Raw genomic sequence first — 27,907 nt, 5'->3', positions numbered from 1 at the left:
AATATGAAAAGATAATCTTAAGAAGGAACTCTTCAATCATCAATCAAATCAATTACTAGTTCTTTTATCAATTTATCTTTCAATTATTTTTAGCATTTTTGATTTCTAGTTTATAGTTTGCAACTCATAGGTCATAGTCATCACTCCATAAAGTGGCAACCCAGTAGAGAAGGTCCTTGAAGGTCAAGGCAGTAGGATTAACTGCCATCTATTCCTTTTTTGATTTGAACATTAGTGGCACGTCCCTGCATTTATCTAGCTGAGTCTATTGGCCTTCTCTCCTACTCATCCCCATCCAGAGAAAAAATGGAGAAAAGAGCACCAACGCTACTACTGATAAATTAGCTAGCTTCACATAGCAGTAGGCTATCTACTAGCAGTAATTCTCCTAGAGGAGGCATTTGGTGCATGTTACTTTCCCTGGATACATTGTGGAGGGGCAAAAATTATGTTGGGAATATAGGAGGTCCATCAGGCAAGAGTTTGAAAAATATTAAGACCAAAATAGAGTACATGCTCTCCAACTTTCTCTAAATATATAATAGAATTTTTGTGTATATATAAATATTATGAAAATCTGGATATACATCTAGAATTGAGGGACTATAAGAGCCCCAACAATGCATTGGATCAATTCTATGCCAAATTCTCTTTTTTCCTTCTCTACATCTTCCTTTCTGGATTAGCATACCTTGAAAAATAAAATCCCCTATCATTTGTTTGCTCCTTCCTCAACACTTACAGTGGACTCCATCTTCTTTGGAACTTTGCACCACCAATACTTGTTTAAATAATAAACCTGGAGTAGGTTATTGGCTTCATCCTGCACTGCACAAGCTTGTTTGGGCTGAATGATCCCCAAAAAAGTTGAAATAATAAATCCCACCGAGTCTACCCAAACTCCTTTTGTTGCACACATTAAGGGCCCGTTCTTTTGTAGGTAAAAGATTTACCTGAGAATCCATATTTTTCTGGATAAATATTTTTCAGACAATATTTAGATAAAAAAATATTTACTTATATTTTTTTACACATAGGAAAGTGGTTTCAGAATTTGTTACCTATATTTTTTTACATTTCTACTTTCCTGGATAAATTGGTAAAATTTATTCATATTTCCCATGATATCCTTTATGCTTTTTAAATTTGACTAAGTTATTAAGCATTGAATGATGGAGATATTAGAAATGAGGATGGGCATTTTAGGTATAGTATTAAATGCCTACTTTACTGGCTAATGGGAAAATGATTTAATCACCCCATCGATGGATAAAATTTTTTTCCATTTTATGGATAAATGTTGTCCATGGTAAAGTAACTTATCCATGTTGAAAAGTATGAGAACATGGTAAGCTGGTCAATAAAAAAATTGATCAACTTTTTCATGATATTTATCCATAAAAGAACGACCCTAAAAAAATCACCAGCTCGTGGAATTTATTTCTCCACTATTGATTTGTACATTGTAGCAAAAGAAATGGCGCATCATCAAACGAAACAGCATTGCTCTAGTACAACAGGCTTCCCCATTATTTATTCATGACAAGGAAACAGTAGAAATGGCTAAAAGCTGCATGCGTTGAACCTATGTAACTGTATGTTACAAAAACTTGTTTTCTAAAGGGCTCTCCATCAGACTATTCAGTAACTCACGATGAGGAGCAAGCCGACTGCAGTGACAATGAGGGTTGATGGAACCCCAAAGCGTAGGTGGCTGAAGAAAGAGAGGTTGTAGCCAAAATATTGAGCACGCCTAGCCTGTTCACAGACTATAAGATTTGCAGCAGAACCCAACAAAGAAAGGTTTCCAGCCACTGTGCTAACCCATGCAAGTATAAGCCAAGCCTTGGTCTCCTCATCGGGAGATATAACTGCTGCTGATGCTGCTACCCTTGCTCCAAGAAGAAGCACTGGAACAAGCAGAAGAGGAGCACTTTTGAAAACCATGCATGGAGGAGGAAAAATCTATATGCATTTTGGATTATGCTTTATTTTTGCATCATCAAATATCACAAAAATGCATCGTTTTCAATTGATTCTTTAAACGTGATATTGTCACATAGGCATGTTATTATATTTTTGAATTTGGGAGCAACACTCATTTTTGTGCCAATGATCAAGAAATTTTTCACCATGCACTACAGCCATATAATTCAAACAATGAGTTGGAGTCAAGACAATATTTGAAAAGTTCAGACTTTATTTTTAAGAGTTAATGCATAAAGAGGAGGGTGCAAGATCTTCAAGAGTTATTTTGGGTAATCTTAATGAATTTTTTGATATTTGAAGATCTTTATATGATGAAATTTAGCAAGTCAACACAAGCTCAAAGCAAGCTTCTTTCCAAAAGAATAATGAGGTCTAAGTGGCATTTTATATGTCTAAAACTCACTGTTATCCATAGATTGAAGATGCTAAGCAACGAGCTACAGCTTCCAATTCCACATAGTTATCATGATATAGAATAACATAACACTGACGTTAAATGTTATTTATGTGTGTGTATCACATTATTTCTTCTTTCACTAGAAAAATATGTCAAACTTCATTTATCTTTGAGGAATTACATGATGCTAACTCGAAATCAGTTGCTAGGGGAACAAGAAATAATAGGCACCTTTTACATGCACGTGCATGTGCGTGTGTGTGTGTGAGAGAGAGAGAGAGGGTGGGAGGGGTGTGGAGACTAACCATGTATATCTAATATGACTTGGGATGACAATCTAGCATATTCACATGAAGGATCATCAGTAAATTCAGAAAATACTGCCCCAATGTCCCCATTGTCAACCTTTTTCAACAAGGCAAGTATTACTTGTTGTTAGATCAATCATATATTAGTCTAAACCATTGTTGAAATAATCTTTGTAAAGGTGAATTTGTTGAAGCTTCCCTAGATCAATGCTTTTGACAATTCTTTTGAAAATTACTTTGGACCCTACATTTCAAATAGAAAACTCTCAATCACCTCGATTGTATGCCTTCTCAAAGTCTACCTTACAGAGGATGCCTGGTTGACCATGAACTTGCAGTAATTTAGGGTTTCTTTCACGATCACAAAGCTGTCATGAATCTGTCTATTTTTGATAGAGGCAAACTGTTGCTCTCCTACAGGTTGAGGCAAGAGGAGTATTTTTTTACCAATTCATAAGGGAGACTGGTTGAAGTCCTTGACAATTTTTGCTATCCTCCAATACGCTGATGATATGATGATATTTTGCAGATCTACGCCTATGGAGCTATTAGTAATAAAGATTGTTCTTGGGTTTGAAATCATTTCTGGCCTTGCCATCAATCTATCCAAGAGTGCTATGGTGACCCTAGGCAGAAACCCAGACCAAAATTTGATGACTACTCTGACCCTTAAAGCTAGATTATCAACTTACCCATTACCTATCTGGAATAACCTTTGGTAGACTGACTGCTACACAAGGAATGGAGGTTTCTCATCAGGAAACTAGACATGTGGAAAGCAAATCTCCATCCTTCGCTGGTAGATGGACCATGCTCAATGCAGTGATGTAAGTGCTTCCCTCCTATTATATCTATTTTCATGATGCCTAAATGGTTATAAGGAGATTGACAGCTTGTATAGATGTTTCTCATAGAAGGGAACTAAATGTGCTGAAGTTTTATCTTGTTTAGATAACTGGAAAATTGTGTGAAAAGATAAAAGCAAAGGAAAGTTGGTATAAGAAACCTCTACAACATCAATTTCACTCTATTAGCCAAATAGGGGTGGAGATTTCTGGGCAATGACGCTAACTATGAAGAAGACAGGTAGTCTGGAGTTAGTACAAGAAATTCAGCCAGAATCTTCCAGGAGAACATCTAGCTGTGGCTATGCCACATCCGGAGGGACATTATCCAAACACTACCGGCTTTTAATGGAACAGGACAAGGTTTGAAGTGGTGGATGGTAAAGACATGATGTTTTTGGAGGATGTCACACTAGGTAACGGAACATTAATGTATGACTTTCCAAAATGATATGGCATGATCTTGAAGAAAGATGCATATCTCACATGTCAATATAACAAAAGACTGAGAAAATGGAGTATCAAAGTTAAAAGTTAAGAGGACCCCCTATGAAGAATCTTATCAGGAAATGCAAATCTTACTAATTCTCTAAATCAAGTGGTTTGAAATTCTGAAAAAGATAGTTTTCTGGAGAGGAAGGAGTTTAAGCAGCTTCAATTGCAGAGAGCTACACAATTTTCTAGAGAGGAAGGATTTTAACCAGGTTCAATTGCAGAGAGCCAGAGAGTTTTATTCCTTTGTCAATTATGATGGTCTTCTATCCCCTTTCTTACCTGCTCTCTGGAACACAGTAGCCTCCAAAAATTAAGGTGTGTATGGCTTCTTCTCCATGATAAGCTGAACACTAAGGTGAAGCTGATCAAGAAAGGCATGCAGGTCTCAAGTACTTCATCCTTTGTAACAACACTGAAGAGAGATAAACATCTTTTACTCCATTACCATTTTACCAAGGAAGTTTGATACTTTTTCTTGCAAAAGTTAAACATTACTCATGAACAGCTACTTTAAAATCCATGTGGACAATTTGGAGGGAAAAGCATATAGCCAAACATCGGATACTTGCATGAGATCTTCTGAATATGGCAATTTACTGTTATATGGAATGAAAGAAATCATAGAATTTTCATGCAGAAATGTTGTTATCTGAAGGATGTTACTAGGAAATCTGAAGAGATGCTTCTCTCCTGGACCAGCCTAGGGAATAGAAAAATTCTCAAATTTTCTAAATCTTTCTTCCCTAAATTTGTAATTAGAAGTAGGCTTTGTTCCGTTGGCCTTCAGGGGTTCTCTCGATCAGATTCTATTCTATGTTTCTAGCTTTAACAGTGTTTACTTTTGATATCTAACAAATCCAAGTGGGTTTTACCCTCTTTATTTAATTTAAAAAAGAAAATAAGAAGAGAAATATTTTAAAAAGCTTATATTTTATAATTTTGTTATTTCATTCATAATTTTGTTTATCCTATTGAGGAATTTGCCAGATTGTTTCAGAATGCCAAAGATGTGAATAAGCTGACCTTCTGTACTGACCTGTTGCTAAGTAAGAGCTAGTTCACATGCCAAAAAGATTGAAAAATTCTATAATGTTTGTCAAAAAAGACATCCATAGCTTTTACAGTTGCTATGTAACATTGTATGACAAGCTTGAAATCACTGCCTGTTCAGTGACTTGATAATTAGATATCATAGGCACCATATAATTGTGATTAGCAATCCCACTTGCATGTGTTTGGTGCTAGTCCTATGAACTTTAACTTTTTATTGGAGTTGGTTTTGTGAATCTTGATTCTCCATTCATTACTAGATAAAACCATGTCCTTGGCCACAATGTGCTTCTTGATGCAAGGAGGAACAATTCCTACCATATCATGTTATATGGCACAAATTGGTATTAACGTCATGTTGTATGACACAAACACCATATATCATGTATTGGTTGTTACTACATTCTAATGCATGCTATAACATTGAGGTTCGCCAAACTAATACTGGAGGGTGTATCGTCTAGCAACCGTTTCAGTATTGTATGGACTTATAATGCACCATTCCAACAGCATTTTGAGCTCATTTTTTATTTTCAAATTTTGAACTAAAGTAGGCAAATGATTTATCGGTTGCAAATAAAAGAAAGGGGTTTCGATGCTTTGTTCCCTTTCTCCCCTATTCCATAGAGGATGGAGAGGGAGAGAGGAGAAGAGAGAGGGGGGAGGGGGGGAGAGAGGGAGAGAGGAAAAAAAGAGAGAGAGAAAGGGAGGGAGAGGGAGGAAGGAAGGGGGAGAAAGGAAGAGGAGGGAGGGAGAGAGAGACAGAGAGAGGGAGAGGCTATTGTCAAGAGAGATAGAAGGAGAGAGCGGGAGATAGAGAGAGAGGGAGAGAGAGACCTACCTAGGACTTTGGTGATCTTGTCAGTCACAACGGCATCGTTGTTCGGTATTGTCAAGCACCAGAGATGCAAACTAGGATTTAGGCATCAAGGAGGAGGATCAAAACCGTGATAGAGTAAGGATTTTAGTTGTTGAATCACTTAAAGTGGGCAAAGTGATTTTATATAATGAACAGTGCTAGTAATTGACTAGTCTGATTCAGTATGCCTTGAACCGGCCTGTTCGGCATTCCTTCTATAATATAATTTAGTATGAGTCACAAGATTTGGTAGAAATGTATGTAGATTATAGCTATTTATTCATATAGAGTCAATGAATGGCCCAAACCTATTTGACCTTACATTAGAATGGCCATCCTCTTTCAGAAAAGAAAAAATGAAGAAAAGAAAGAACCCTAACTCACACTTGATTTTGCTAAACATATTCAAATTGGCTCAATCCTTTTGACAAATTCAAATTGTCTTAGTTCAAAGTAGAAAAGCTTAAATGAGATCAGACGACTACAAACACATTATTAATTTGAGTCATTTGATTCAAAGTGGAGAAGTTCAACAAAACTGAAAACTTTAGTTTGTTGTAGTGAATGGTAAAAGATAAGTTGGTAGTACAAGGTTTACATGAAAAGTGGAAAATAGAACTACTATGTTAGAATATGGTAGGGATTCACCGAACTAATGCCATGACTCATCCCAATTGGCTACTGGCACAGTATTGTATGTGTTCGGATTGTGCCATAGTGTATTTACTAAAATAGGAAGAGAGAGGGGGAGAGGGAGAAGGAGAGCAAGAGGGAGGAAGAGAGGGAGAGAGATAAGAGAGGAAAGGAAGGAGAGATAGAGAGGAAAAATAGGAGCCACCATGGAGCCATGATGGTATCATCCTCTATAGAAAATCCTAATCCAATGAACAAACAAAGGCAGAGAGAGAGAGAGAGGAGGGAGAGCACTCTTACCTTGAGCAATGTATGACATGGAGGAGCTAAGAGATTGAGCGAGAGAGCGGAGAGGCCTCTACCTCTGGAAGCTTCTTTCGAAAAGAATAAAATGGACTAGTAGAAGATTTTAATAGCTTGAACCAATAGTAGCGGCCGAACCATCTTGGATCAGATGTTAGTTCGCTTTGATACGGGTTGAACTATCCAGTTCGATATAGGCCAAACCATTCGGTTCGGTACGAGCCAAATCGTCCAATTCAGGTCTGTTCAACATGTCTTGGAAAAGAAATAAAGTTTAAGGTGATACACGTCATTTACCTTTGTCATGTTGGTGAGGTGATTTATATCACATGAGAAGTGGAAGCATCCTTAGAGAAGATGGAAAGTCCAAAGGCTTGGTTGCTGGCATGAATAGGAATTGTGGTTAATGAAGGTCTCTTAAGGAGGTGTGTTCAAAGGCAATCAAGATAAAATCCTAGATTATCATAAGGGTAAAAATAGCCAAGGTGGAGATCAACATATATAAGATCTTGAGAAAATTCACAAGAAGCCAACAAGAAACCTAAATTGAGATCAAGACAACATAACTGTGTGAGCACGTCTTTGAGTCTTGCATTGTGTGTATGATGGGAAAGTCTGAAGTAGTTAAGTTGGGCTAAGGACCCCAATTAACAAATTCTAGCTAGCTTTTTTGGATGAGGTCCTGGGATCCGAGAAATTGTATAAGAGTGGATCTCACTGATGGCCGATGTATAACAAGGGGATATTGAAGTTTAAATGAATGGATATGTCATGACCCATATAGGCATGTATAACTGCAGCACAAGCCTTGTTGGAGCTAGCCATAAGCCAATCATGGTGTTTCTATTTCTGAGTCAAAGATATTGAAGTTTAAATGGGTGGATATGTCAAGACCCATACAGGCATATGTTTAATCCTGCATGGTGTGTATGTTGTAGCGGTCTTAGGTAGTTAAGGAGGGCCAAGAACCCCAATTAACAACTTTTGACTAGCCTTTCTAGATGAGGTCCTAGGTCGTTACACATTCACTCTCTCTTTTCCTCTTAAATTCTCTTTCTCTATCAACTTCTCTTTCCCTCTTCCATAATTTAGTTCCTACTAAAAGCACTCGTGGAGTCCAAATTTGTATCCAATCCATTTCTAATTTACCTGTTAGGCCCCACTACAACCCAAAGTATCGTATCTAAGTCCACACCTAACTCCTTAACCTTCTCTTTTTGAAAAAGAGGAACTCATTAATTGGTAGAGAACTCTACACAATATTGGCTTATTTGTCATTTTGCATTACCCCAAAAATTTTGAAATATCATGTTGTTCTAATTATTAAACAACCACTAGACTCCAAGAGCTAAGTTGTTAGGGAAGAGGACAACAATGTGTATTAGACCTTAACAATAACTCAAGAAAGCAAATGAGTTCAGAATGATTCAAGTTAATAATTGGGAAGAGGTCAAGAGAAGAAAACTCAATATATCAAAGAAGTGAATAAAGAAAAATATGACTTTGAGGAAATTGAACCTATGATTCTAGCTCTAACTCTATATTAGCTAAGCATTAGACCCAAAAAACTCAAGCAACTAAGGACAAGGCCAACAAAGTATCAAGCCTTAATAGTAATTCCTTAAACTTTCTTCTTCCAAACTCATACTCAAGGTTGGAAGAATTTATATTGACATGAGTGTTGGCTAGCAACTATTACGATATGGTATTGGCCTGTATTGTACTGAACCATGGTGTACAGAAAGCATCGAGAGAGAGAGAGAGAGAGAGAGAGAGAGAGGGAGAGGGTTGAAGAGGAAGAAAGAGAGGGAGGGAGATGACAAGGGGGAAGAGGAAGAAGAGGGAGGGAGGGAGAGAGAGGGGACTCACCTAGGCTGGACTTGGAGGCCTTTGATGGCTTCAAGGGCCTTTGCAGGCTTCGATGATGAGAGAGAGATATCGAAGAGAGGAGGCTTTTGATAGCTTCAAAGTTTTTGCAGGCTTCAATGACGAGGGAGCACGATCGGATCCAGTGATGGAGGCTTTGAAGAGCCCCAAGACAGAGAGAGAGAGAGAGCTGGCACGGAGTCATGGAGGTAGGCCGACGATGAGTAGGACATTGCAGAGGAGGGATCATGAGGCAAAGAGAGTGGAGAGAGCTAGATATAGGCCTCAAAGGTTCTTGAAGAGGCAACAGAGTAATTTCTAAGGGTTTATAAAATGAATTGTCCTGAGTCGGCATCGGTTCAGTTCGATACAGGTCGAACCACTTAGTTCGGATCGGTTTGACATTCCTTATTCATACTCGTATGCCATATGCATGCCTATACCTATGTCATGTTATGTTAACCACGGATATTTTGAAGTCAACTAATGGAGGATGAATGAATAAGAAAAAGAGAGTTACAATTAGTTTTGGAACTAAGATTTTCAGAATCATCCCAAATCGGATGGTTTGGGGCGTGCCGAACCAGACCGACAGGAAATCGAGACGATTTTGACTTGGAAAGCAGCATACGCCAGTGCCAAGAGAGAAAGAGAGAGAGAGAAATGAGGAGAGGGAGAGAGAGAAAAATATTGTCCGAGGCCGGTGGTGGCCCACTGTGGTCGTCGGAGGGCCACGGAAGTCTCCACGGCTCGGTTTGCCTGATAGGATTGTTAAATGAGAGAGGAAGAGAGAGAGGGGGGTGCAACTTACCGGAGGGAGGACGGGACGGCGGAGGGGCAGTCGGAGATTTTTGGGTGATCGCTGTGGTTAGCGGATGGCGAAAATGATGCGGATGGAGTTGCGGCCGCAGAACAGGGGCGACAGCTCCTGTTCACGTGTCAGCCCTTTTTTAAAAACGGAGATGAACAGTGAAACCGGCAAATCATTTGTTTGCTTCACTTTTTAAGAGATTTTTTTTAAAAAAATTTAAAATAGTGAAGTCGGCAATCGGATTGCTGGTTTTATTTTTCTGATTTTTTTTAAAAAAAGCAAAAACAGTGAAGCCGACACTAAAGTTTCGATTTTTTAAAAAACCTTCGTGAAACAGAGGCGTCGCCTTTGTTTCACGCCAGCGGTCTGCACACGTGGACTGCGCTGTCCAGTGGCCAGCCAGAGGTCGTCCGACGGCCCCTCCGACTCCTTTCCCTTGCTCCTTTTCTTTCTTCCTCCCTCTCTCTATTTCTCCCTTTTCTCCTCCTGGTTCCCTTCCTTTCCTTGTGTTGGTTCGCGCTGGTCCAGTATGGTATGGACCATACCCCAACCGACCGGCAAGGGCTCCGGTATTAAGTCCGTGAATCTTGTTTGGAACCATTGTTCATGTGTTGTCACGTCACACCCTCGCACCTTTTGAAATGTGAAACATTCTGAAACTTCAAACTCTCAGCTAAGTACTCATTATTTGGAGCTTGTTTTCTAGAAATGAAACAAGCATTAGAAGTCAAAATTGCCTATAATCTTCTACAACCACAAACTTCTACTAAAACATGTTGATTATACCTTTATGAGACATCTTGTAACTGCAAAAAGAAAGATGCAAGTGATATTTGACTGCCTTGTCTTGTCTGAAATCAAAAATTATAATATCTTGGCTTCCCTTTTTCTATATAGCAAATGACCAAGGTCTATAACACTCAATCATGTTTTCACTTTTCCTTTTCATATTGATGACTTCATGAGCCATCAGTACTAAGGATGCAGCTTAAAACATGACTATCAGTTAGAGAATCCCTAATGAGGTAAAATCCATTAGCTTCACCATTCATGCACATGGTCCTTACTAAATGATAATCTTTTCGATCATTTTCTATAAGTTAGTAGAACATTTAAAATCCATAACCTTATAATTCCTTCCATCCTCAGATAGATTTGAGCTTCATCCATCCAATTTGAAGGCTATCTATACATCCAAAACCTAACTGCCTTTGATTACAGATTCTCCACTTTTTCATTCTCCTTATGTTTGAACTTGAAGCTTGAGATAGGTTGTTTCTTACTACTCACCTATTTTGTACTACTAGGTATATCACCACTACATATTGACTTAAAAATTTGTTACTCCACATGGCCACCTTGCATTGTACTTTTGTTCCCTTATCACCTCACCAAGGAAGATTTAGGACAGAGAATGGGGAAAAAAAAAGAAAAGAAAAGAAGAGGAAAACGATACAAATTATAAAAGATGATTCTGGAAAATTCAATTAAAACAAGAACCGGGTTTTTGATAACATAGATGTATATATTATCACGAGCCAAAATAATCCCTTTAGGTTGTCTCTACTGTCCTCCAGACCTCAAATCCTTTCCCTGACTCCCAAAGCAAGCGTCATTATATGTTGCTGAATTTAATCATGACAGTTTACCTGGACTAAAACTTTATTGCCAATTCCCAAGCATAGAAAATCCTGTTTCAAATTGCAACATACTTGTAACTGCCTTTGTTTGATATTACTTCATGTTGAAAAATATGCTCTAAATGATTTGATGCATTTGTTTTTTTATCATATAGTAACAAAATAAAGGAACACATGCAAGTTATACACATGTTACAGGGCAGGTAACACAATTAAAATGCAGTTCATAAACACCTGATGAGGCTGATCAAACTGTTGCTCAGTCAAACTTTCTGATCACCAAAAATCCTTATGTGATAGAGCTGAGGAGTACTTACCAGTGGGTACGTTGGATGCAACATTTGAGAGAACAAGAATCACCAGAGAGAGCAGTGCAACACCACCAGGACTATCAATACGAGCATGTGGTTCAACAAAGTCCCATAATGCACTAGGTATGCCAGTTTTGTTAAATCCATCAACAGTTATGAACATCCCGCAAAAGAATATCAACAAGGAGTATGAAACCTGCTTATTACAAAAGGAATAGATGATCCATTCAGCAAAGAGCTATTCACAAGGAAACGTCACTACATCAATAGTCAATGAAAAAATTTCAATTTCGTGAAGATTAGAATCATGTTCATGAAGCAGAACATGATGTAACAACAGCATCTTCCTTCCATCATATTGATCTTTCCTAGTATAATTTTTCTTGCAGGAGATCAAAACATGACTAAATGCATAAATTACCTTCTCCAAGCAAGGGCGTGCATCCTTGAAATCGAGTACCACAAGAGCAAGAGCAGCAGTAATTGCACTCCACGACATGTTAAGCCCCATTAAAAGAGCAATGAGCATTCCAACGGTCACAAGATAGACACATGTCTTCCACCACGCTCTCTTCCATCTCTTGATTAAACCCTCCTCATCTGCAGATCGGACTGAAGCATCTCCTATTGGACTACTTCTTGGATTGCTAGTACCTCTCACAACACTCCTTGAGGTCACAACTTCATCCCTACTCAGAGAAATTCCAGCACCCTCTACCACTTCTCTTGATGCATTTGAGGGCCTCATGGACTCAATTCCACCACTCCAGGGAGTTTGTGTGTCAATATCCATGCTACTAGTCCTACTTCTATGACTGACAGCGCGCCCAGGATCAACTGCTGAACCAAAATCCTGAGAACCCATGGAAGTAACATGTGACATTGTCGCCGGTGAAAACCGGTGCAAATTCATATCATCTTCCACCACCACATCTCCTGTTACTGATGCCACTTCTTCATCCTTCTCTATTGACAATAACTTCCAAAAGTAGATTAGCAAGATGGCCACATTCATGAGTATTCCCACAATCATTGCTGGAAGTATCCCCCACAGGAACCGTTCGAAGGAGATTCCACTCCAAACAGCTATGACTAGATTTTGCGGGTTACCAATTGGAGTTGCAGCAGATCCAATGTTTGCACTAGAAGCAAGGGCTAGAAGAAACGGTTGTGGTGGTAGATTGTTCTGTCTAGCAATCTTTAGTATGAACTCAGTAAGGACAACACAGCAGGTGTCATTGGTAAATAGAGCACTTGCAATGGCAGAGATAAGACAAATTCGAAAGAGCAAATCTTTACCACCTCTACTCTTCCATGAGAGCAATCTACCAAGATACTTGAACATGTCAGCTCTTTCAAGAAAGACACTGACGACCATGGTGCCGAAGAGGAGGCCAAGAATTGGAAGATCAATTGCTTCATAAGCTTCGTCAGGCGATATGACTTGGAAGATGACCATGAGCATGGCACCAAGGAGGGAGCCTGCAGTCCTCCCAATTGGTAGGAAGGGAACTGCAGGGAAAACAGCTAGGACCCAGAAAATTCCGAAGGCAATGGAACCTAAGACTACTTTTACAGCACCTGTCAGGCCCATTTTTATGATTTGAGAAGGCTAAGCTCCTCCAAATCTAAAGAAACAGAGTGAGAGCAGTTTCTGTAACTTGTAGTGAAAAATTTAGTACACCCTCTAACTAAGTGTTAAAGAAGACCAGGTGCTTTCATGACCTGAACAGAGGGGAAATCTAAAATCAAAACAAAATCTTTGATTAAGAAAATCCTGGTTTGTCACACCAACAAAAGGAAGAATAGGGGGGTCACGACAATTACTTTCTGACAATGGAAGTGAAAGGAATACAGAGTACCACTGGAAATCCCCCCACCATTATGCTCAAAACAATTACCACCCAAAAACAAGAGAAGGTGATGCAATTAGAGAGCTTTTAAAGGAAAGGTCTCAAAGAACAAGAAGAGCTCCAGTTGCTACTTCCATTTCCATCTTCCTGCAAAATGGAGAAGCCAGAACTCCTTCAGTTGAAGAAAAGAAGTGAGCCTGCTATGCCAAAAAATAATAAATAACTTTTCCAAAAAAAATAGTGTTGCAACATAAAGAAAAAAGCCATACAGAAGCATAAAAACCGATACCAACAACAAAAGCTTCCATGCACATTATCTCCAATCAAAGAACACAAGCTTCTTTTATAACAAAAAACCCAGAATCCAGAAACTCAAGATCAATAACAGTAAACCGTCCCTCGAGGGAACTATGACGCCCTACAACTAAATCAAAGCACAGCAATAACTTTGTTGCCTCTCTACTGTCCATATCCCAGTAAAATGACCCCTTGGCCTCTTCAAATGGAGGAGCAAAGAAATGGAAGAAAGAAGATAAGAAGCAAAAATCCAAACACTCTGGAATTTAGTTATGGAACGTATATTTACGGAAAAATAAGAGGAAAACAGTCGTTATGGACTCACCGTATGGGGGGAGGCCTCAATCTAAGCTGTTGCCATAAAAGGTAACTGTACGCCGCAGAGCCATGTTACATGTAACGTTGCGGACTTACTGGGTGGGATCTCGGGAGCTTGCCTCCCTCGCTTTGGCTCCATCTATTTAACTACGGAGTTGGACTGGTTCCACTCACAGCCAGGTAAGCTTACCCCCACAAAACCCCACAAAATATCAAAAGGCTTCAAATGCTGGCCGTTCCACAATGGTATCTTTGTTTGATCTGTCTTTTTGATTGGTCCCTGTTCGATCTCTGTAGTCCATGCACATTGCGCTGTTGAATGAGAAGATAATTTTATATCTCAATATATATTATATATGAATTTTGTTGGCCAGGAATTTTTTGGTTTATTATTCATCCAAGTTGAATAGAAAGCGAAGGGTTAAGTTCTATCTATTCAGAACTGAGAAAGAGGCAGGATCCAATTTATTTACAAGTTTTATGAAAGAAGTCAGTAAAGAAAAAGGAAAAATTGCATGTGGCAGACACGGATGAGATAGCTAATGGGTTTTCAAAATAAATAAGATGGACATTAAAATTGTTAGACATGATTGATTTATATTCATAAAGTTATTTTATATGCCTTTATTTTCTATGATCCCACATTTTTAAATAAACTATTTTATCATCTTGCTATAAGGAAAAAGCTAATGATAGAGTAAAAGGATAACTGTAAATTTTAGCATATATATATATATATATATATATGAATTTTATTATTAAATAGTTTATTAAATAATTATTAAATTCATCTATAATTTTATAGAATTGCATAGGAAACAAATCTAATAAAACATCTCATATTTATATGTGATATTTAACATCAACTACTATCGTTTCACTAACAAATCAATCATCTCAATTTCTATATAAAAATAAATTTTATCTACTTTCATTTTCTATGATCCCAATATGTTAAATAAACATTTCTATCATCTTGGTTTAAGAAAAAAAGTGGTAGATTCTCGCTCTCTCTCTCTCTCTCACACGCACATACCCACATATATGAATTTCATCTATTATTTTACATCTTTCATATATTATTAGATAATTATTAAATTTTAGTCTTCTATAGTTTCATAGAATTTGTTATAAAATATATCTCATGTTCATATATCACATTTAACACCGATTAGTATCTTTCTACCAGCTAATCAATCATTTTGATTTACGAAAAAGCAACTTTTTTTCTACTTTCCTTTTCTACGATCCCACTTTTTTAAGTGAACCTTTCTATCATCTTGCTACAGGAGGATGGGTGATATTAGCAACCCAATAATTCTTTTTGATTATTTAATAGAGATAAATTAAGAATAAGACAAGGAGACTGATATTTAATAAAATATATTTTTATATCCAAGTCATGAATAACGGTATTTTATTAATATCTTTTTCAGATGTGCGTTTCATGTTAGTCACTAGTTTCTAAAGCTATATAAATCATTTCTAAAAGTTATACTCAATGTTGGTGTGACTCAGTCAAAAATTACTTTTCATATTTGCTTTCATTCTTTTGCTTTGCTTGAAAGAACACTATTACCAGAGCCTACAAACCATCATACTAGTTCATACTTGGTTTTTAGTTTAAACAGATACTAAGCTGCACCTAGACTGTAATTACTTCAATGAAGAACACCAAGTATAGTTGAAGTCTGTTGTGAAATGGGAAGAAGATTTTTCACTTGAACAGGATAGCATCCATGCGTCGCACACAACCGATGACAACTGCACCTTGAGTCCACTCATAATTGACTTGCATCAACTGCCATGTTGAAATCAAGCTGTCTATGGATGGCATCCCACTATTCCATTTTGTAGCAGACTTGAACTAACCTACCCATGCTGGCCTGCCCTGTTTCAACTAAGTATCTGCACTGATCCATGACATATAAATTAAATTATCTGATCAAAATCCTCAGTACTCCCTGTTGGGATTCTAAGAGGTATCTCCAATTCAGTAAGGAAGGATGCTACCTAAGACTATTGACTCCTTAGCTGATATGAGCTTTATTGAAACTTGTCTCCATTAGAAGAACATCTTCCTCCCAACAATTATAGTAAATAATTATCGTAAGCATAAGATCACCAAGGTGGACCACATCTAGCAGGTTATTCTGATTGTAGTATTCGAATCTTGGGAGGCATCATAATATCTCGAAAGTGGATAAGTGCTTGATATAAACTCTGATTGACAGCGAATTTGAAGAAAATTACTTGAAATGAAGTGAAGTGGAATTCATTTTTTGTGCCAAAAACCTCTAATCATGGTTCTCTCCTCATGGTCAAGATATCGAGACCTATTGGTAATTTGTCATAATTAAGCACTCATGCATAGGGTATAATATAAACTGGCTCTAATTATCTTGATGTAAAGTTATATATTTGGAAAATTAGATCATGCAATTCAATATACTCTCTCTCTCCCTCCCCCACCCACCCCCCTCCCTCCTATTTCCTTTTTTCTTAGTCAAATTTGTTTTTCTATGTAAGTCAATATCGTAGTATCTCTATCACTGACTCATTATTTTCAAGTAAAGCAACAGGTCTACCTATCAGCTTCACTTACGGAAATTATGAAAGATGAACAAATACCTCCGTCATTATATGTCAAATCATGTATTGGGATATCTTGATCATTTTGAAATTTCCTTGGCCATGTATCTTGACTAGGATTACCACATTCTTTAATTTACTGCAGTATTCTTTTAACAAACAATGACCACACTCAGTTTTGCTATTTCAATTTACATTTCAATACCTATTTGTTGTATATCAACTAAGAAATCCAGATACCTAGCTCATTATACATTTTCTTTAACCGCTCATCTTGATCAATATTATTTTACTTCGTGACACCATATTCATGGAGATATTAGGTTTTCAGCAGAATTTTTTGCTTATTATTTATAGAGATGCCTCCTTAGCTTGGCCTTGGTGAAGGAGGTGGTTGAAATCCTTCTGCATGCAAAGGTAAGAAAAGATTAGATTTCAAGGAACTTCTTCACAACAGCCTTTTTTTTTTTGGAAAGAAAACGAAGAATAAATTGAAAGTCTTCCTTCTTTTCTATGTCAAACACCTTTATATGCTTGGAAAGTGGATTATATCCATCCATTGAGAGTGAATAGCCGTCACAGCTACGACCTCCCTTCTTTGAACTTTTTGAATCTTCTCAGGTGGGGCATCCAGAAGCTGACACGGTTGCAATTTTCACTTCTTTTTTTTTCCTGCTATGAAAACGTTACCTTCCTTTTTATTTCTTGTTTTTATTTCTTATCAGGAACAACTTGAACGCCAAGTCATGTGGGAAAATAAGGACACGATCTCAAACAAGGGCCACCAAAAAATTTTGGCAGCAATGGACCAATAACTACGCCACCCACCAAATCCGATCCCGGAGCCGAAGACTTTGCACCCAGTTATAAAGAGTGAAGGAGACCAGAGAAAGCGCCTCATTGTATACTAACAAACCAAAACAGTGATAAAGATAAGTAGACTTACGTGGATGCAAGCTGATCGCTAGTCTTTTCTCAAGAAACCAATCCATTCAACATGACAAACCTATCTTTTCTAAGATTACATAATATCCTTGACAAATTTAATTACTTTATATTCTTTTACAAGAATTACAAAGAGTTTCATGAATATAATGTCACCCAAAAATAAAAAGAACTTCTCTTAATTAATTCTATTTCACATTATATTCTTCTTTAGCTTTTTTGTATCCTACTCGGAATCTTTTCACTGTGGGCACCGATCGGATTGCAATCAGCAAACAAATTTGAAAGGATATTATGACCACTTACTTGAAACAATGGCTACTTCCAAGAGAGAGGAAGGAGAATCTTCTCAACTGGTCTCATATGGTTAAACATCTTCTGTGTTGGAATTTGGTGGTGGGGTACTCAATCACATATGATAAGAAATGCTTGAGAGAAGAGAGGAATTACTAACAATATCATAATTTATATTCATTTCATTTCCAACTTCTACTACACACTAAGAAAATCACTTCTATTTATATTACTTGCAAATATATTAATTAATATCTTACACACTTCCCTAAGCATACACATATTCTTAAACTTTTAATACATGTACTCACACTTTCCTAAAAGCCACAAATATATTCTTAGACATCTGTTCATGTACTCATATTTAATACATCTATTGTACCTAGATATGCATGCATAATCCCACTCACATAGTTCAATATATTTTATCATAATACTAAATTTATGTTTATCTTCCAATACCCCCTCTTAAACATTAATTTTGTTTAACTTTCTTTTTCATCTTCTCGTAACTGGTCCGCATCCTAAAAGAAAATCTCTGACAGCTGAAACATGTTTTCGGGATGAATATCCCTTCTTCCTATCATAATTACAGCTGAATTTCTTTGTACTATCATCCAATGTCATCAGCTTCTCTTTCAATGCATCACATTCCTCTATCACTTTCTTGTATATCTCAGTCAGTTCTTTACGATCATATTCTAAATCCTATAATTTTTATATATAGTTCACGTCTCTTACTATAAAGTCATACACAGTTTTGATATGCCTGATTGCTTTTAATATTGCTTCTTGCTCCGCTTCTTTCTTTGTACTAACTTTACCTCCATAAATCACATATTTTTTTATCCATCATCAAGATTAGTATAAGCCACAAAAGTAGGATTATGGTCTAATTCATACTTTCACATAAAAGTGAGACTAATGATAAATTTAATTTCTCAAGCAAATCTTTGAGTATCATTTTAAATGAAATCATCACAACAGTTAATATTACCTCACCAGGTATATGGTTCTCTATTATACTTTACCAAAAATCATAATTCATTTGGCAGTTGCATTTCTTTAGAGACTTTCTTCATCTCTTTCATGAAAGTCTTCTCATCTTCTTTATTTGTGGAGTCACTCTTTTTGTCTCACACTATCTCAATGGATATCTATTTCTTATCTTAAATCCGGAGTATCATACAATTTGCAAACTGTACATCTTCTAACCTGGAGTTTTCTACTTTAACTATGAAAAATATTCTTCCATCTTCACATCTTTTCAGATTGTACATTGCTTTGACTATTGCCTTCAATCTTTGCTCTGATATCAATTTGTTGGAATTTGATAGTGGGTACTCAATCACATATGATAAGAAATGCTTGGGAGAGAAGAGGAATTACTAATAATATCACAATTTATATTCATTTCATTTCCAACTCCTAGTACACACTAACGAAATCATTTCTATTTAGGGGGTGTTTGGTTGGGAGGAGTGGGGGTCCGGAATTGGGACCGGAATAGGTGACTCCCATTCCAACCGTTTGGTTGGGAGGAGTCCCATTCCGATTTCGATTTCGGAGTGGAATGGGAATGGCTCAATCTATATAGAACTCAATCCCTACTCTCCTTTATGGATTCAATTTTTTATTTCAATTTCAATTTCGATTCCGATTCTGGCCATGAATCAAACGCTTCAGAGGATTTGGCCATTCCGATTCTGATTTCAAGCCATTCCGATTCTCATTCACATTTTGATTCCGATTGTGAACCAAACACCCCCTTATATTACTCACAATACATTAATTAATATCTCACACACTTTCTAAGAAACATATATATTTCTAAACTTCTAATATATGCATTTATGCTTTCCTAAAAGCCATGAACACATTCTTAGACATAAGGTCATATACTAATATTTAATATATCTCTCGTACCTAAACATGCACGTAGAATTCTATTCACATAGTTCAATATACTTCATCATAACACTAAATTCATGTTTATCTTCTAACATTTTGCATTACGTTCAATGGAAGCACCTTCCATATGATAGGAAACAATTACTCCTTCTTCGAGCTTCCAAGTTCCAATAGATCTATATTCCGTATCTCATTGGCCTACACTCATTTAAACTCATAATGAGAAACCAACTTCACCAAATTGTTCCTCCCAAATATTCCAAAGTTCATTCTTCTATCTCCATTCAAAAAAAAAAAAAAGGGTTCATTATTCCATCCTCATATTTCCACCTCTTTATTGCTTTTCCCAGCAAGAGGAAGCATCCCTTGATCTTGCCTTTCTGCACATCACTCCTTGTATGAGACCCATCATTATTGAGTTCTTCACACATGTTGGACATTAACCATGGTGGAGGGACCGGTTCCACCCATCAATCATTATCATTACAAGAACAAACTTAAATTGTCTTTGGAAACCTAGCATCAGGACTTAAGAATGGATCCAAGAAGAATTTTCTTAGAGAAATGCAGGGAACCAAGTCATCAATTCGAACAGGTGCATAGAATAAAAGCACATGGACTGGGAGATGAACAAGGCTTTCTCATTTCTTGTGTTTGAAAATGTAAAAGTAGGGACCCCTTGATGCTGCGTTGGCTGTCCTTTAGGCCTGCCGTCGCCTTCATCTATTCAGCACAATTACAAATGAGGCCGCCCGATGGCAGAATAAGTTACATGGAGTACTGGGATGTGATATATTGGATGGCCCATCTTTGTCCCGTAATCATTTGTTGTGGATGAAGTAATGCCATAGATGATTTTATGATATTTCACGTATAAATGAAGTTAAATTTAATAATTAACGTCAAAAAGGTTGCTTTGACATAATATTTATGAACCTTGGCAGCTGTTGTTAATGCATCTTGTTGGAACAAATCGGCAAAAAATAGATCAAAAAGAAATAATATAAAAAAAAAAGAGCACATCAGGATTTAACATGATTCAACAATGTGCCTACGTCCATGGATGAAGATGAGCAATTTTACTATCACGATTATGATGGAGGAGAGCACTCATAAAATTTTCTAACATTCTGTACATCCAAAAATTTCTCTCTCTCAATATATATATCTGTATCTAAAATGGAGAAAGAAAATAAAAGAAGGAACTGCATTATGAGGTCGTGGACCGCTTGAGAGGAAAAAATTGTGAATCCATGGATGGGTTATTTAAAACCCTATATGCCCTACTGATGTGATAATTGGAAGGAAAAAAAAAAAAGTCACCTTAGGACTCAGTTTGGTGTTGATCGGGTCAAACAATTAATAAATTTTTATCTTTTGACTTGGACAATATAGATGCACTCCTCAAAGTAAAAAAAAATACTCACAAATATAAAATAGTAAAAAATATTCATCTCTCCCAAAATACCCCAAAGGGTATCCTCAAGTATTGTAGACATTAACTAAGTTCAAGCAATGCTTGAACTTAGCAACTGAAAGAGGCTTTATCATTATGTCAGCTGGATTATCGATAGTACCAATTTTTTTAATAATCACTGTGTATTTTCCAATCACATTCCAAACGAAGTGAAACTTCACATCAATGTACTTTGTCTTTTCATGAAATATCTGATCTTTTGACAAATAAATAGTACTCTGACTGTCTGAATACATAACCATCGACTCCCGATTAGGAATAAGCTCTTCAAATAAATCTCGTAGCCACAGCTTCCTTCACACCTTCCATCATAGCAACATACTCTACCTCGATCACAAACAAGGCCATAATGGGTTGCAATGAAGCTTTCCAACTAATTGCACATCCACCAATGGAGAAAACATAATCTGAAAGTGATCTCCTATCCAGATCACCTGTAAAATCTGAATCAACATATCCAACCACACCATTCTTACACCTTCTAAACTCCAACAAGTGCTAGTGGTACCTCATAGGTATCTTGAAATCCACTTAATAGCCTATAAATGAGTCTTATTAGGGTTGGTCATATATTTGCTAACCATACTCACTGCATAGGAGATGTCTGACCATGTGCAAAATATGACATACATAATGCTCCCAATAGCACTGGAATAAGAAACATATGATATGTACTCCTGTTCATCGTCAGACTGTAATGACAATGCGGCTAAAAGTCTAAAGTGCGTCGTAAGGGGAGTGCTCACCAGCTTTGCATCTGTCATCCCAAAATATTGAAGAATCTTTTCTATATATTTCTCCTACATCAAATGCAATAGTTCTTCTTTTCTGTCCCTCTTAATTTTCATTCCGAGGATCTTCTTAGCAGCACCTAGATCTTTCATTTCAAATTTACCTTTCAGTAATGCCTTCGACTTATTTATCTCAACTTGTCCCTGGAAGCAATTAACATATCATCGATATAGAGTAGCAAATATATAAAGATCTACTAGTAAGTTTTCTAAAGTACACACAACTGTCACACTTGCTTTTAGGATATCCGTGACCTATCATGAAAGAGTCGAACCGCTTGTACTATTGCGAGGAAACTGTTTCAAGCCATAAAGTGATTTCTTTAATAGGCAAACATGGTCCTCCTTTTCTTCAACAATGAATCCCTTCGGCTGTTTCATATAAATTTTTTCCTCAAGTTCTCCATGTAGAAAGGCTATCTTAACATCGAGCTGCTCAAGATATAGACCATGCATGGCTACCAATGATAAAAGAACACGAATAGAAGTATGCTTAACGATGGGTGAAAAAATATTATTAAAGTCAACACCTTCTATCTAACTGTAGCCTTTAGCAGCTAAACAAGCTTTGTACCTTGTATCTTCCACATAAAAAATTCCATCTTTTTTCTTAAAGATCTACTTACAGCTAACAATTCTCTTGCCTATAGGTGGTTTTACTAACTCCCATGTGCAATTCTTATGAAGAGACTCCATCTCCCCATTCATCGTCACTAACCACTTTGCAGAACAGCATTAGAAATAGCTTGATTGTATGTGGAAGGCTTGCCATCTTCTTCTATATCATGTACCATAGAAAGAGCATAAGCAACCAAATCCTCATAGCCATATCTCTGTGGTGGTTTGATCTATCTCCTCATTCTATTTGTAGCAATACTCTACCTCTCAACTTATGAAATTTTTCTAATTGAGGTGTCTGATAACTGAACCTGTTCTGATTGAGAAGAATTCTGTAACTGAACTGTACCATCAATTTTTATCTCCATCTACTCACTAGCACTCAGGGTCTTATCAAAAGAAACACAATTAGGATGTAACATAACAAACTCATCAAATGTGACATCCCTGCTAATAAGTAACTTAGATGATTCAGAACACCATAGTCTATATCCCTTGACCCCCGATGCATAACCAACAAAAATGCACGTTTTAGCCCTGAGTTCTAACTTGCCTTCATTTACATGAGCATAAGCAGGACAGCTAAATATTTATAAATTAGAATAATCAGAAGGGTTACCAGACCATACCTCCTTGAAGTTTTGCAATCAAGTGCTGAATGTGGAGATCGATTTATCAGATAACTTACCGTAGAGATCGTCTCTACCTAAAAGCTCTTTGCCAAGCCAGCATTAGGGTGTATGCATCGAGCTCGATCTCTCTAAAAGAGTCCTGTTCATCTGTTCGGCTATCCCATTCTGCTGTGAAGTATGTCTAACGGTCTTATGTCTGATGATTTCTTCATTCTTACAGAATTCTTCAAACTCTAATGAGCAGAATTTCAAACCATTATTGGTTCTTAATTTTTTAATCTTCTTTTCAGTTTGCTTCTCAATCATAGTCTTTCATTGCTTAAAATAACTGAACACCTCATCCTTACTTTTCAAAAAGAACACTCACATTTGCGAGAAAAATCATCGATAAAAGTCAACATATATCTGGCACTAGCATGAGGAGAATGAGATGGTCTCCAAAGATCTAAATGAATGTGGTCTAGAGTACCTTTTGTCCGATGGACTACGGCCTTAAAATTGACTATTTTTTTGTTTGTTAAGAACACAGTGCTCACAGAAGTCCAATTTTTTAAAATCTGACTATCAAGTAGACCTCTCTTGATCAACTCTGTCATACCATGCTCACTCCTACGGCCCAATGCATAAGCCATAGTCTGGTGCTTTTTTAATTTGACATAGAGGAAGAAGTCACCATCGCTGAACCTATTACCATGGAACCTTGTAGAACATACAACGAGTCGAACAACTTGGCCTTCATTACTACAAGATTTTTCTTAACGATCTTCATCAATCCATCAGCCGAAGAATACCTGAAGCCCTTAGCATCAAGAGTGCCCAATGAGATCAGATTTTTCTTCATATTCAGAACATACCGAATCTCCGATAAAGTCCTCACCACTCCATCGAATATTCTCACGTGAATAGTGCTAATACCAATAACTGTACATCAGGTATTATTTTCCATCATTACAACTCCATCTTGAATAGGCTTGTATGTCGAGAACCACTCTCTAAGAGTACAGATATGATAGGAGCATACAGAGTCCATAAGTCACTCATCTTGTCCATGTATCTTATCCGTAACTATGAAGACAATGTCGCTATCATTTGATTCTCCTATTGTAACACTTGCTTTTGCCTTAGTATTAGTGCCTTTTTGATCTTGATGGTTGTCATCATTTTTCTTCTGCTATTTTTTATTTTATAGCTTGAAACAATCAGCTTTGTTGCGGCTAATCCCTCGTCGCCCATCGCCGAGGTCGCACACCTGCAAGAGAAGTCCTCACAGACCGGAGATGCTCTGGCGGAGACCCTCCGATGGTCAAGTCAGAGAGAGACTAGGAAACAATAAAAATCAGAGGCCCAGCTCGAGAGGGCTCGGGTAAGCTTGGGAGTGGAGGGAGCGTCATAGAGAGCTTACCAAGACTGTTGCCTTACCCTTTTTTATAGTAGACGACGGTGTGGTCCCGCCATTAATGGTGCAGACAACTAGGGAGTTGTCAAATCATCGGAGGCTGTCAAATCACCTGGGCCGTCAAATCGCCTGGGTTGTCAGAACGAACCCATGTCCTTGGCAGGACAATACCCCAGGATGATTACACAGCATGTCCTTGACAAGACAACAGCCCATAGCGATCGTACGGCCCTTAGGCGGTCTGACCGACCATACATCGGTATTCAGCTGTCGGGACGTCGGGTGATGACCAGAGACACCGTCGGTCGGTTTAATGCCTCGCTGAAGTCTGACGTCGACTGCCATCCCTGACAGTGAGTCGGTGATTTGGGCTCCGCCGCTCGGCTAGTCGGAAATAGAATGGGTCTGCCCGGCCGACACTCCTTCAGTCAGATAATGTCGGTAGCTACTGTCGGCAGTCATCGGTCGGTGCGGTCAGTAGAGTCGGGCATCGGTTGGACAGGTCCGAGGGTGAGTCGACGTAAAAGGATCGGTCGGTATATCCCAACAGTTGCCCCCCACTCCTGAGTCGGATGTCATGTCGGCCAGTATTTCCACGTGGGCGACGGCTTCGGGCGAAATGAGTGGCTATCCATCACACCATGCTCCGACTCTGACGACCGTACCAATGAACGGTCTGGTGTCAGACGTTCCATTGGGAATAGAAACCGTCATTTCCGCCGTCTCCTCGGAACTTGAACCGCTGTTTCCGCCGTCTCCTCGAAACTTGAACCACCGTCGATTAGTGAATCTCGAGATGCAGTTTTTTTCGCCACGTGGCAGGGGGCCATTGGGCCGAACCCATTCACGTAGATGGAGGCGACGTGGCTTGATCTGGTGGTGGGTGCATCGAATCATCGGTCCGAGGAAGGGCCCAGGCACCGACATGTGTCGACATCCGAGAAGCCGTCGTCCGATGTGCTTTTATCTCGACCGTTGATGGGCCTTATATATATGCGGCCACTTGCATCTAAAATTTCATTTTTGCTGTAAATCTGCTCCTGATGCTGAGGCTTTGTCGAGTGGTCCCCAGTTTCAGGTAGCTGTCTTGGTGCTCTCCCCTCGAAAGTTTTTCTCGGAGTTTCACCTGTCTTTGTCTCCTCGCTCCCTTCCCTCTTCATCATTTTCTTTTGTTCTCCTTTCTGGGGCTAGCGTCATGGCTAGAACCTCTCCACGAGGAAGTCAGTCGAGGAACCCGACCGACGACTCACGGTCGACCCCGGAGGTGGAGGTTTCTTCACTTTCGGGGGTAAACGTCGAACGGCTCAGGGAGCAATACAGTATCCCGGAGCAGTTCGAGCTCTTTGCCCCTGGGGCTGAGGGTCGGGTTAACAACCTGCCTCCGAGCCAGGTGGCCTTCTATGTCGAGGACCTTCGAGCAGGTTTTCGCTTCTCGATTTTAGAGGTCGTCCGAACATTCTGGATTATTACGGGCTTTGTCCGGCTCAACTGGCACCGAACTCAGTCCGACTGATAATCAGCTTCACATTGTTGTGTCGGCTTTTGCCGACCTATCCTCGTATCTCTCTTTTTCGGGCGTTCTTCTCCTCCGACCCCACCCGAAGGCCCGAGGGTGGTGGTTCTTCAATCCCTAGAAGGATCTTTCGTTCATCACCGATCTTCCATCGTCGATTCATGGATGGAAGAACCAATTTTTCTTTGCTTCCTCTCCGCTTCCTTGGGGGTTCCCTTCCCGCTGGGGGGACCCTCGAACTCAGCCGAATGAGAACAGTCGGGTGGAGGATGGAGATCGAGAGAATTTTCACCGACTGAAAATGTATTAGTGTCGAAGCAGAGGGAGCTCATCATCGAGCAAGCTCTGTACGACGCCAGTCTATGTTCGATTCCTCGTTTAGGTACATCTCGGTCTGTCGATCGTTCTTTATCTTTTCTATCCGTCTTTGGACTTGCACTGATCTTTCGTTGAAATTACAGGGATGTCGCCGAGAGTGAGGCTGACCGACGTCGATATTTGGCAACATACGGCAAGAAAGAGGTCGGCGCATGGGGCCGAACTATCACGACCTCCCAAGAGGCCTCAGATAGCATCGCCGATCGACCTTGCAGTGATGGTAGCGCAGCCCGATGTTGAATGTGCGTCGGGCTACGAGCCTGTCATTGCTCTGTCGGTGCCGGTGGTGCCACCTGAGGTGCTATCCGAGGAAGGGGCGACCGAGGGGGTAGCCGAAGGAGCGTCGGCTCCCCCACCGACAGAGGAGGTTCGGGCCGAAGTATGTGAGCCGAACGACCTGCAGCGATCACCGTCGCAACCTCGGGAGGGACCCAGTCGAGCTCAAGCTTCCCGTCCCTCTCCGATTTTCGGCCTGGGCGGTCGGACGAGGGAAGGCTCTGATGGCACCGGGCGACGACACAAGGTCGGCCGGTCGAGCCGCGTCATCCGCATCCCGCTTCCCGAAGGAGCATCGGCCCTGGCCAATCATGATTTGCCAGGAGGTTGTGCCAAGCAACCATTCTCCCGACCGATCGGAAGATCATGAAGAGTCAGCCAGTATCCGACATGCTTTCTTCCTTTTACCCGACTATGATCCAGGTGAGCTCCTACTCTTCTTTCTCCTCTTCATTATTTTTTCCATCAATTCGGTCTTCTGACAGTCGGCCTTCCGTCCATAGCTGATCTATAATATATCGGAGCTAGAGGCTGGGTACCGGAGGTTCGGCGATGTCCGAGTGGCCTGAAGAAGAAGGCAGAGATCACCGAGGCTGAGAAGGTGACGTGGTCGACCAGCTGAAGTCGTCGGTCGATCGTGAGGCTAGGCTCGAGGAGGAGATCTCTCGACTTACCAACGGCCTAGCCGCCTCAGAGGTCGAACTTCGGTCGGCCCGCGAGCAGGTTCGGTGCAAGACCCGCTCCATTCACTGACTGAGGTGCGAGAGGGATGGCTGCATTAGGAAACTCAAGGCGAGCGCGAACAGCTTCGCATTAGCCTGGAGAACTTGGCCAAGGCTGAGGAGAACCTATCCTTCGCCCAGGCCGACGCCGACATATTGAAGGTGGAGGCGGAGTCGGCCAGGGAGGCATTGGGTCGGGCGGCGGAGGACTTTCGTGGTTCGGAGGAGTATCGGGAGGATCTCCTCGAGAGCGGCTTTGCCTCCTACTAGGTGGGGTACGAGGACATCCGAAAAATGATCCAGAGTCTGCACCCAGAGCTCGATCTGAGTGGGATCGTCCCTCCAGGGTCGGAGGACCAAGCGACAGAGGGAGAGGCTGACCCACTG

At 39.4% G+C, this 27,907-nt stretch overlaps 1 protein-coding gene across 5 annotated transcripts; it reads right to left on the bottom strand.

Moving 5' to 3' along the window:
- Nucleotides 1-601: 601 nt before the first annotated feature.
- On the bottom strand, nucleotides 602-14,130 carry LOC105034114 (silicon efflux transporter LSI2). 5 transcript variants are annotated; one of them, XM_010909146.4, is made up of 4 exons: nucleotides 13,983-14,130; nucleotides 11,929-13,507; nucleotides 11,514-11,703; nucleotides 602-953 (listed from the first exon to the last, which is right to left on the bottom strand). In XM_010909146.4, exons 2-4 carry the CDS (start codon nucleotides 13,099-13,101, stop codon nucleotides 919-921), a joined length of 1,398 nt encoding a protein of 465 aa, XP_010907448.2. In that variant the 5' UTR covers nucleotides 13,102-13,507; nucleotides 13,983-14,130; the 3' UTR covers nucleotides 602-918. The 5 variants fall into 5 exon arrangements, with proteins under 5 accessions (XP_010907448.2, XP_010907445.2, XP_010907446.2 ...); XM_010909143.3 differs by lacking the exon at nucleotides 602-953 and adding an exon at nucleotides 1,413-1,910 and having other exon boundaries at nucleotides 13,983-14,129; XM_010909144.3 differs by lacking the exons at nucleotides 602-953; nucleotides 13,983-14,130 and adding exons at nucleotides 1,413-1,910; nucleotides 13,630-13,906.
- Between the last annotated feature and the right edge of the window lie 13,777 nt (nucleotides 14,131-27,907).

This window comes from Elaeis guineensis, chromosome 11, assembly GCF_000442705.2.
Source record: "Elaeis guineensis isolate ETL-2024a chromosome 11, EG11, whole genome shotgun sequence".
In the NCBI taxonomy this organism is placed as follows: domain Eukaryota; kingdom Viridiplantae; phylum Streptophyta; class Magnoliopsida; order Arecales; family Arecaceae; genus Elaeis; species Elaeis guineensis.
This window is presented reverse-complemented; position numbering and strand designations above follow the sequence as displayed.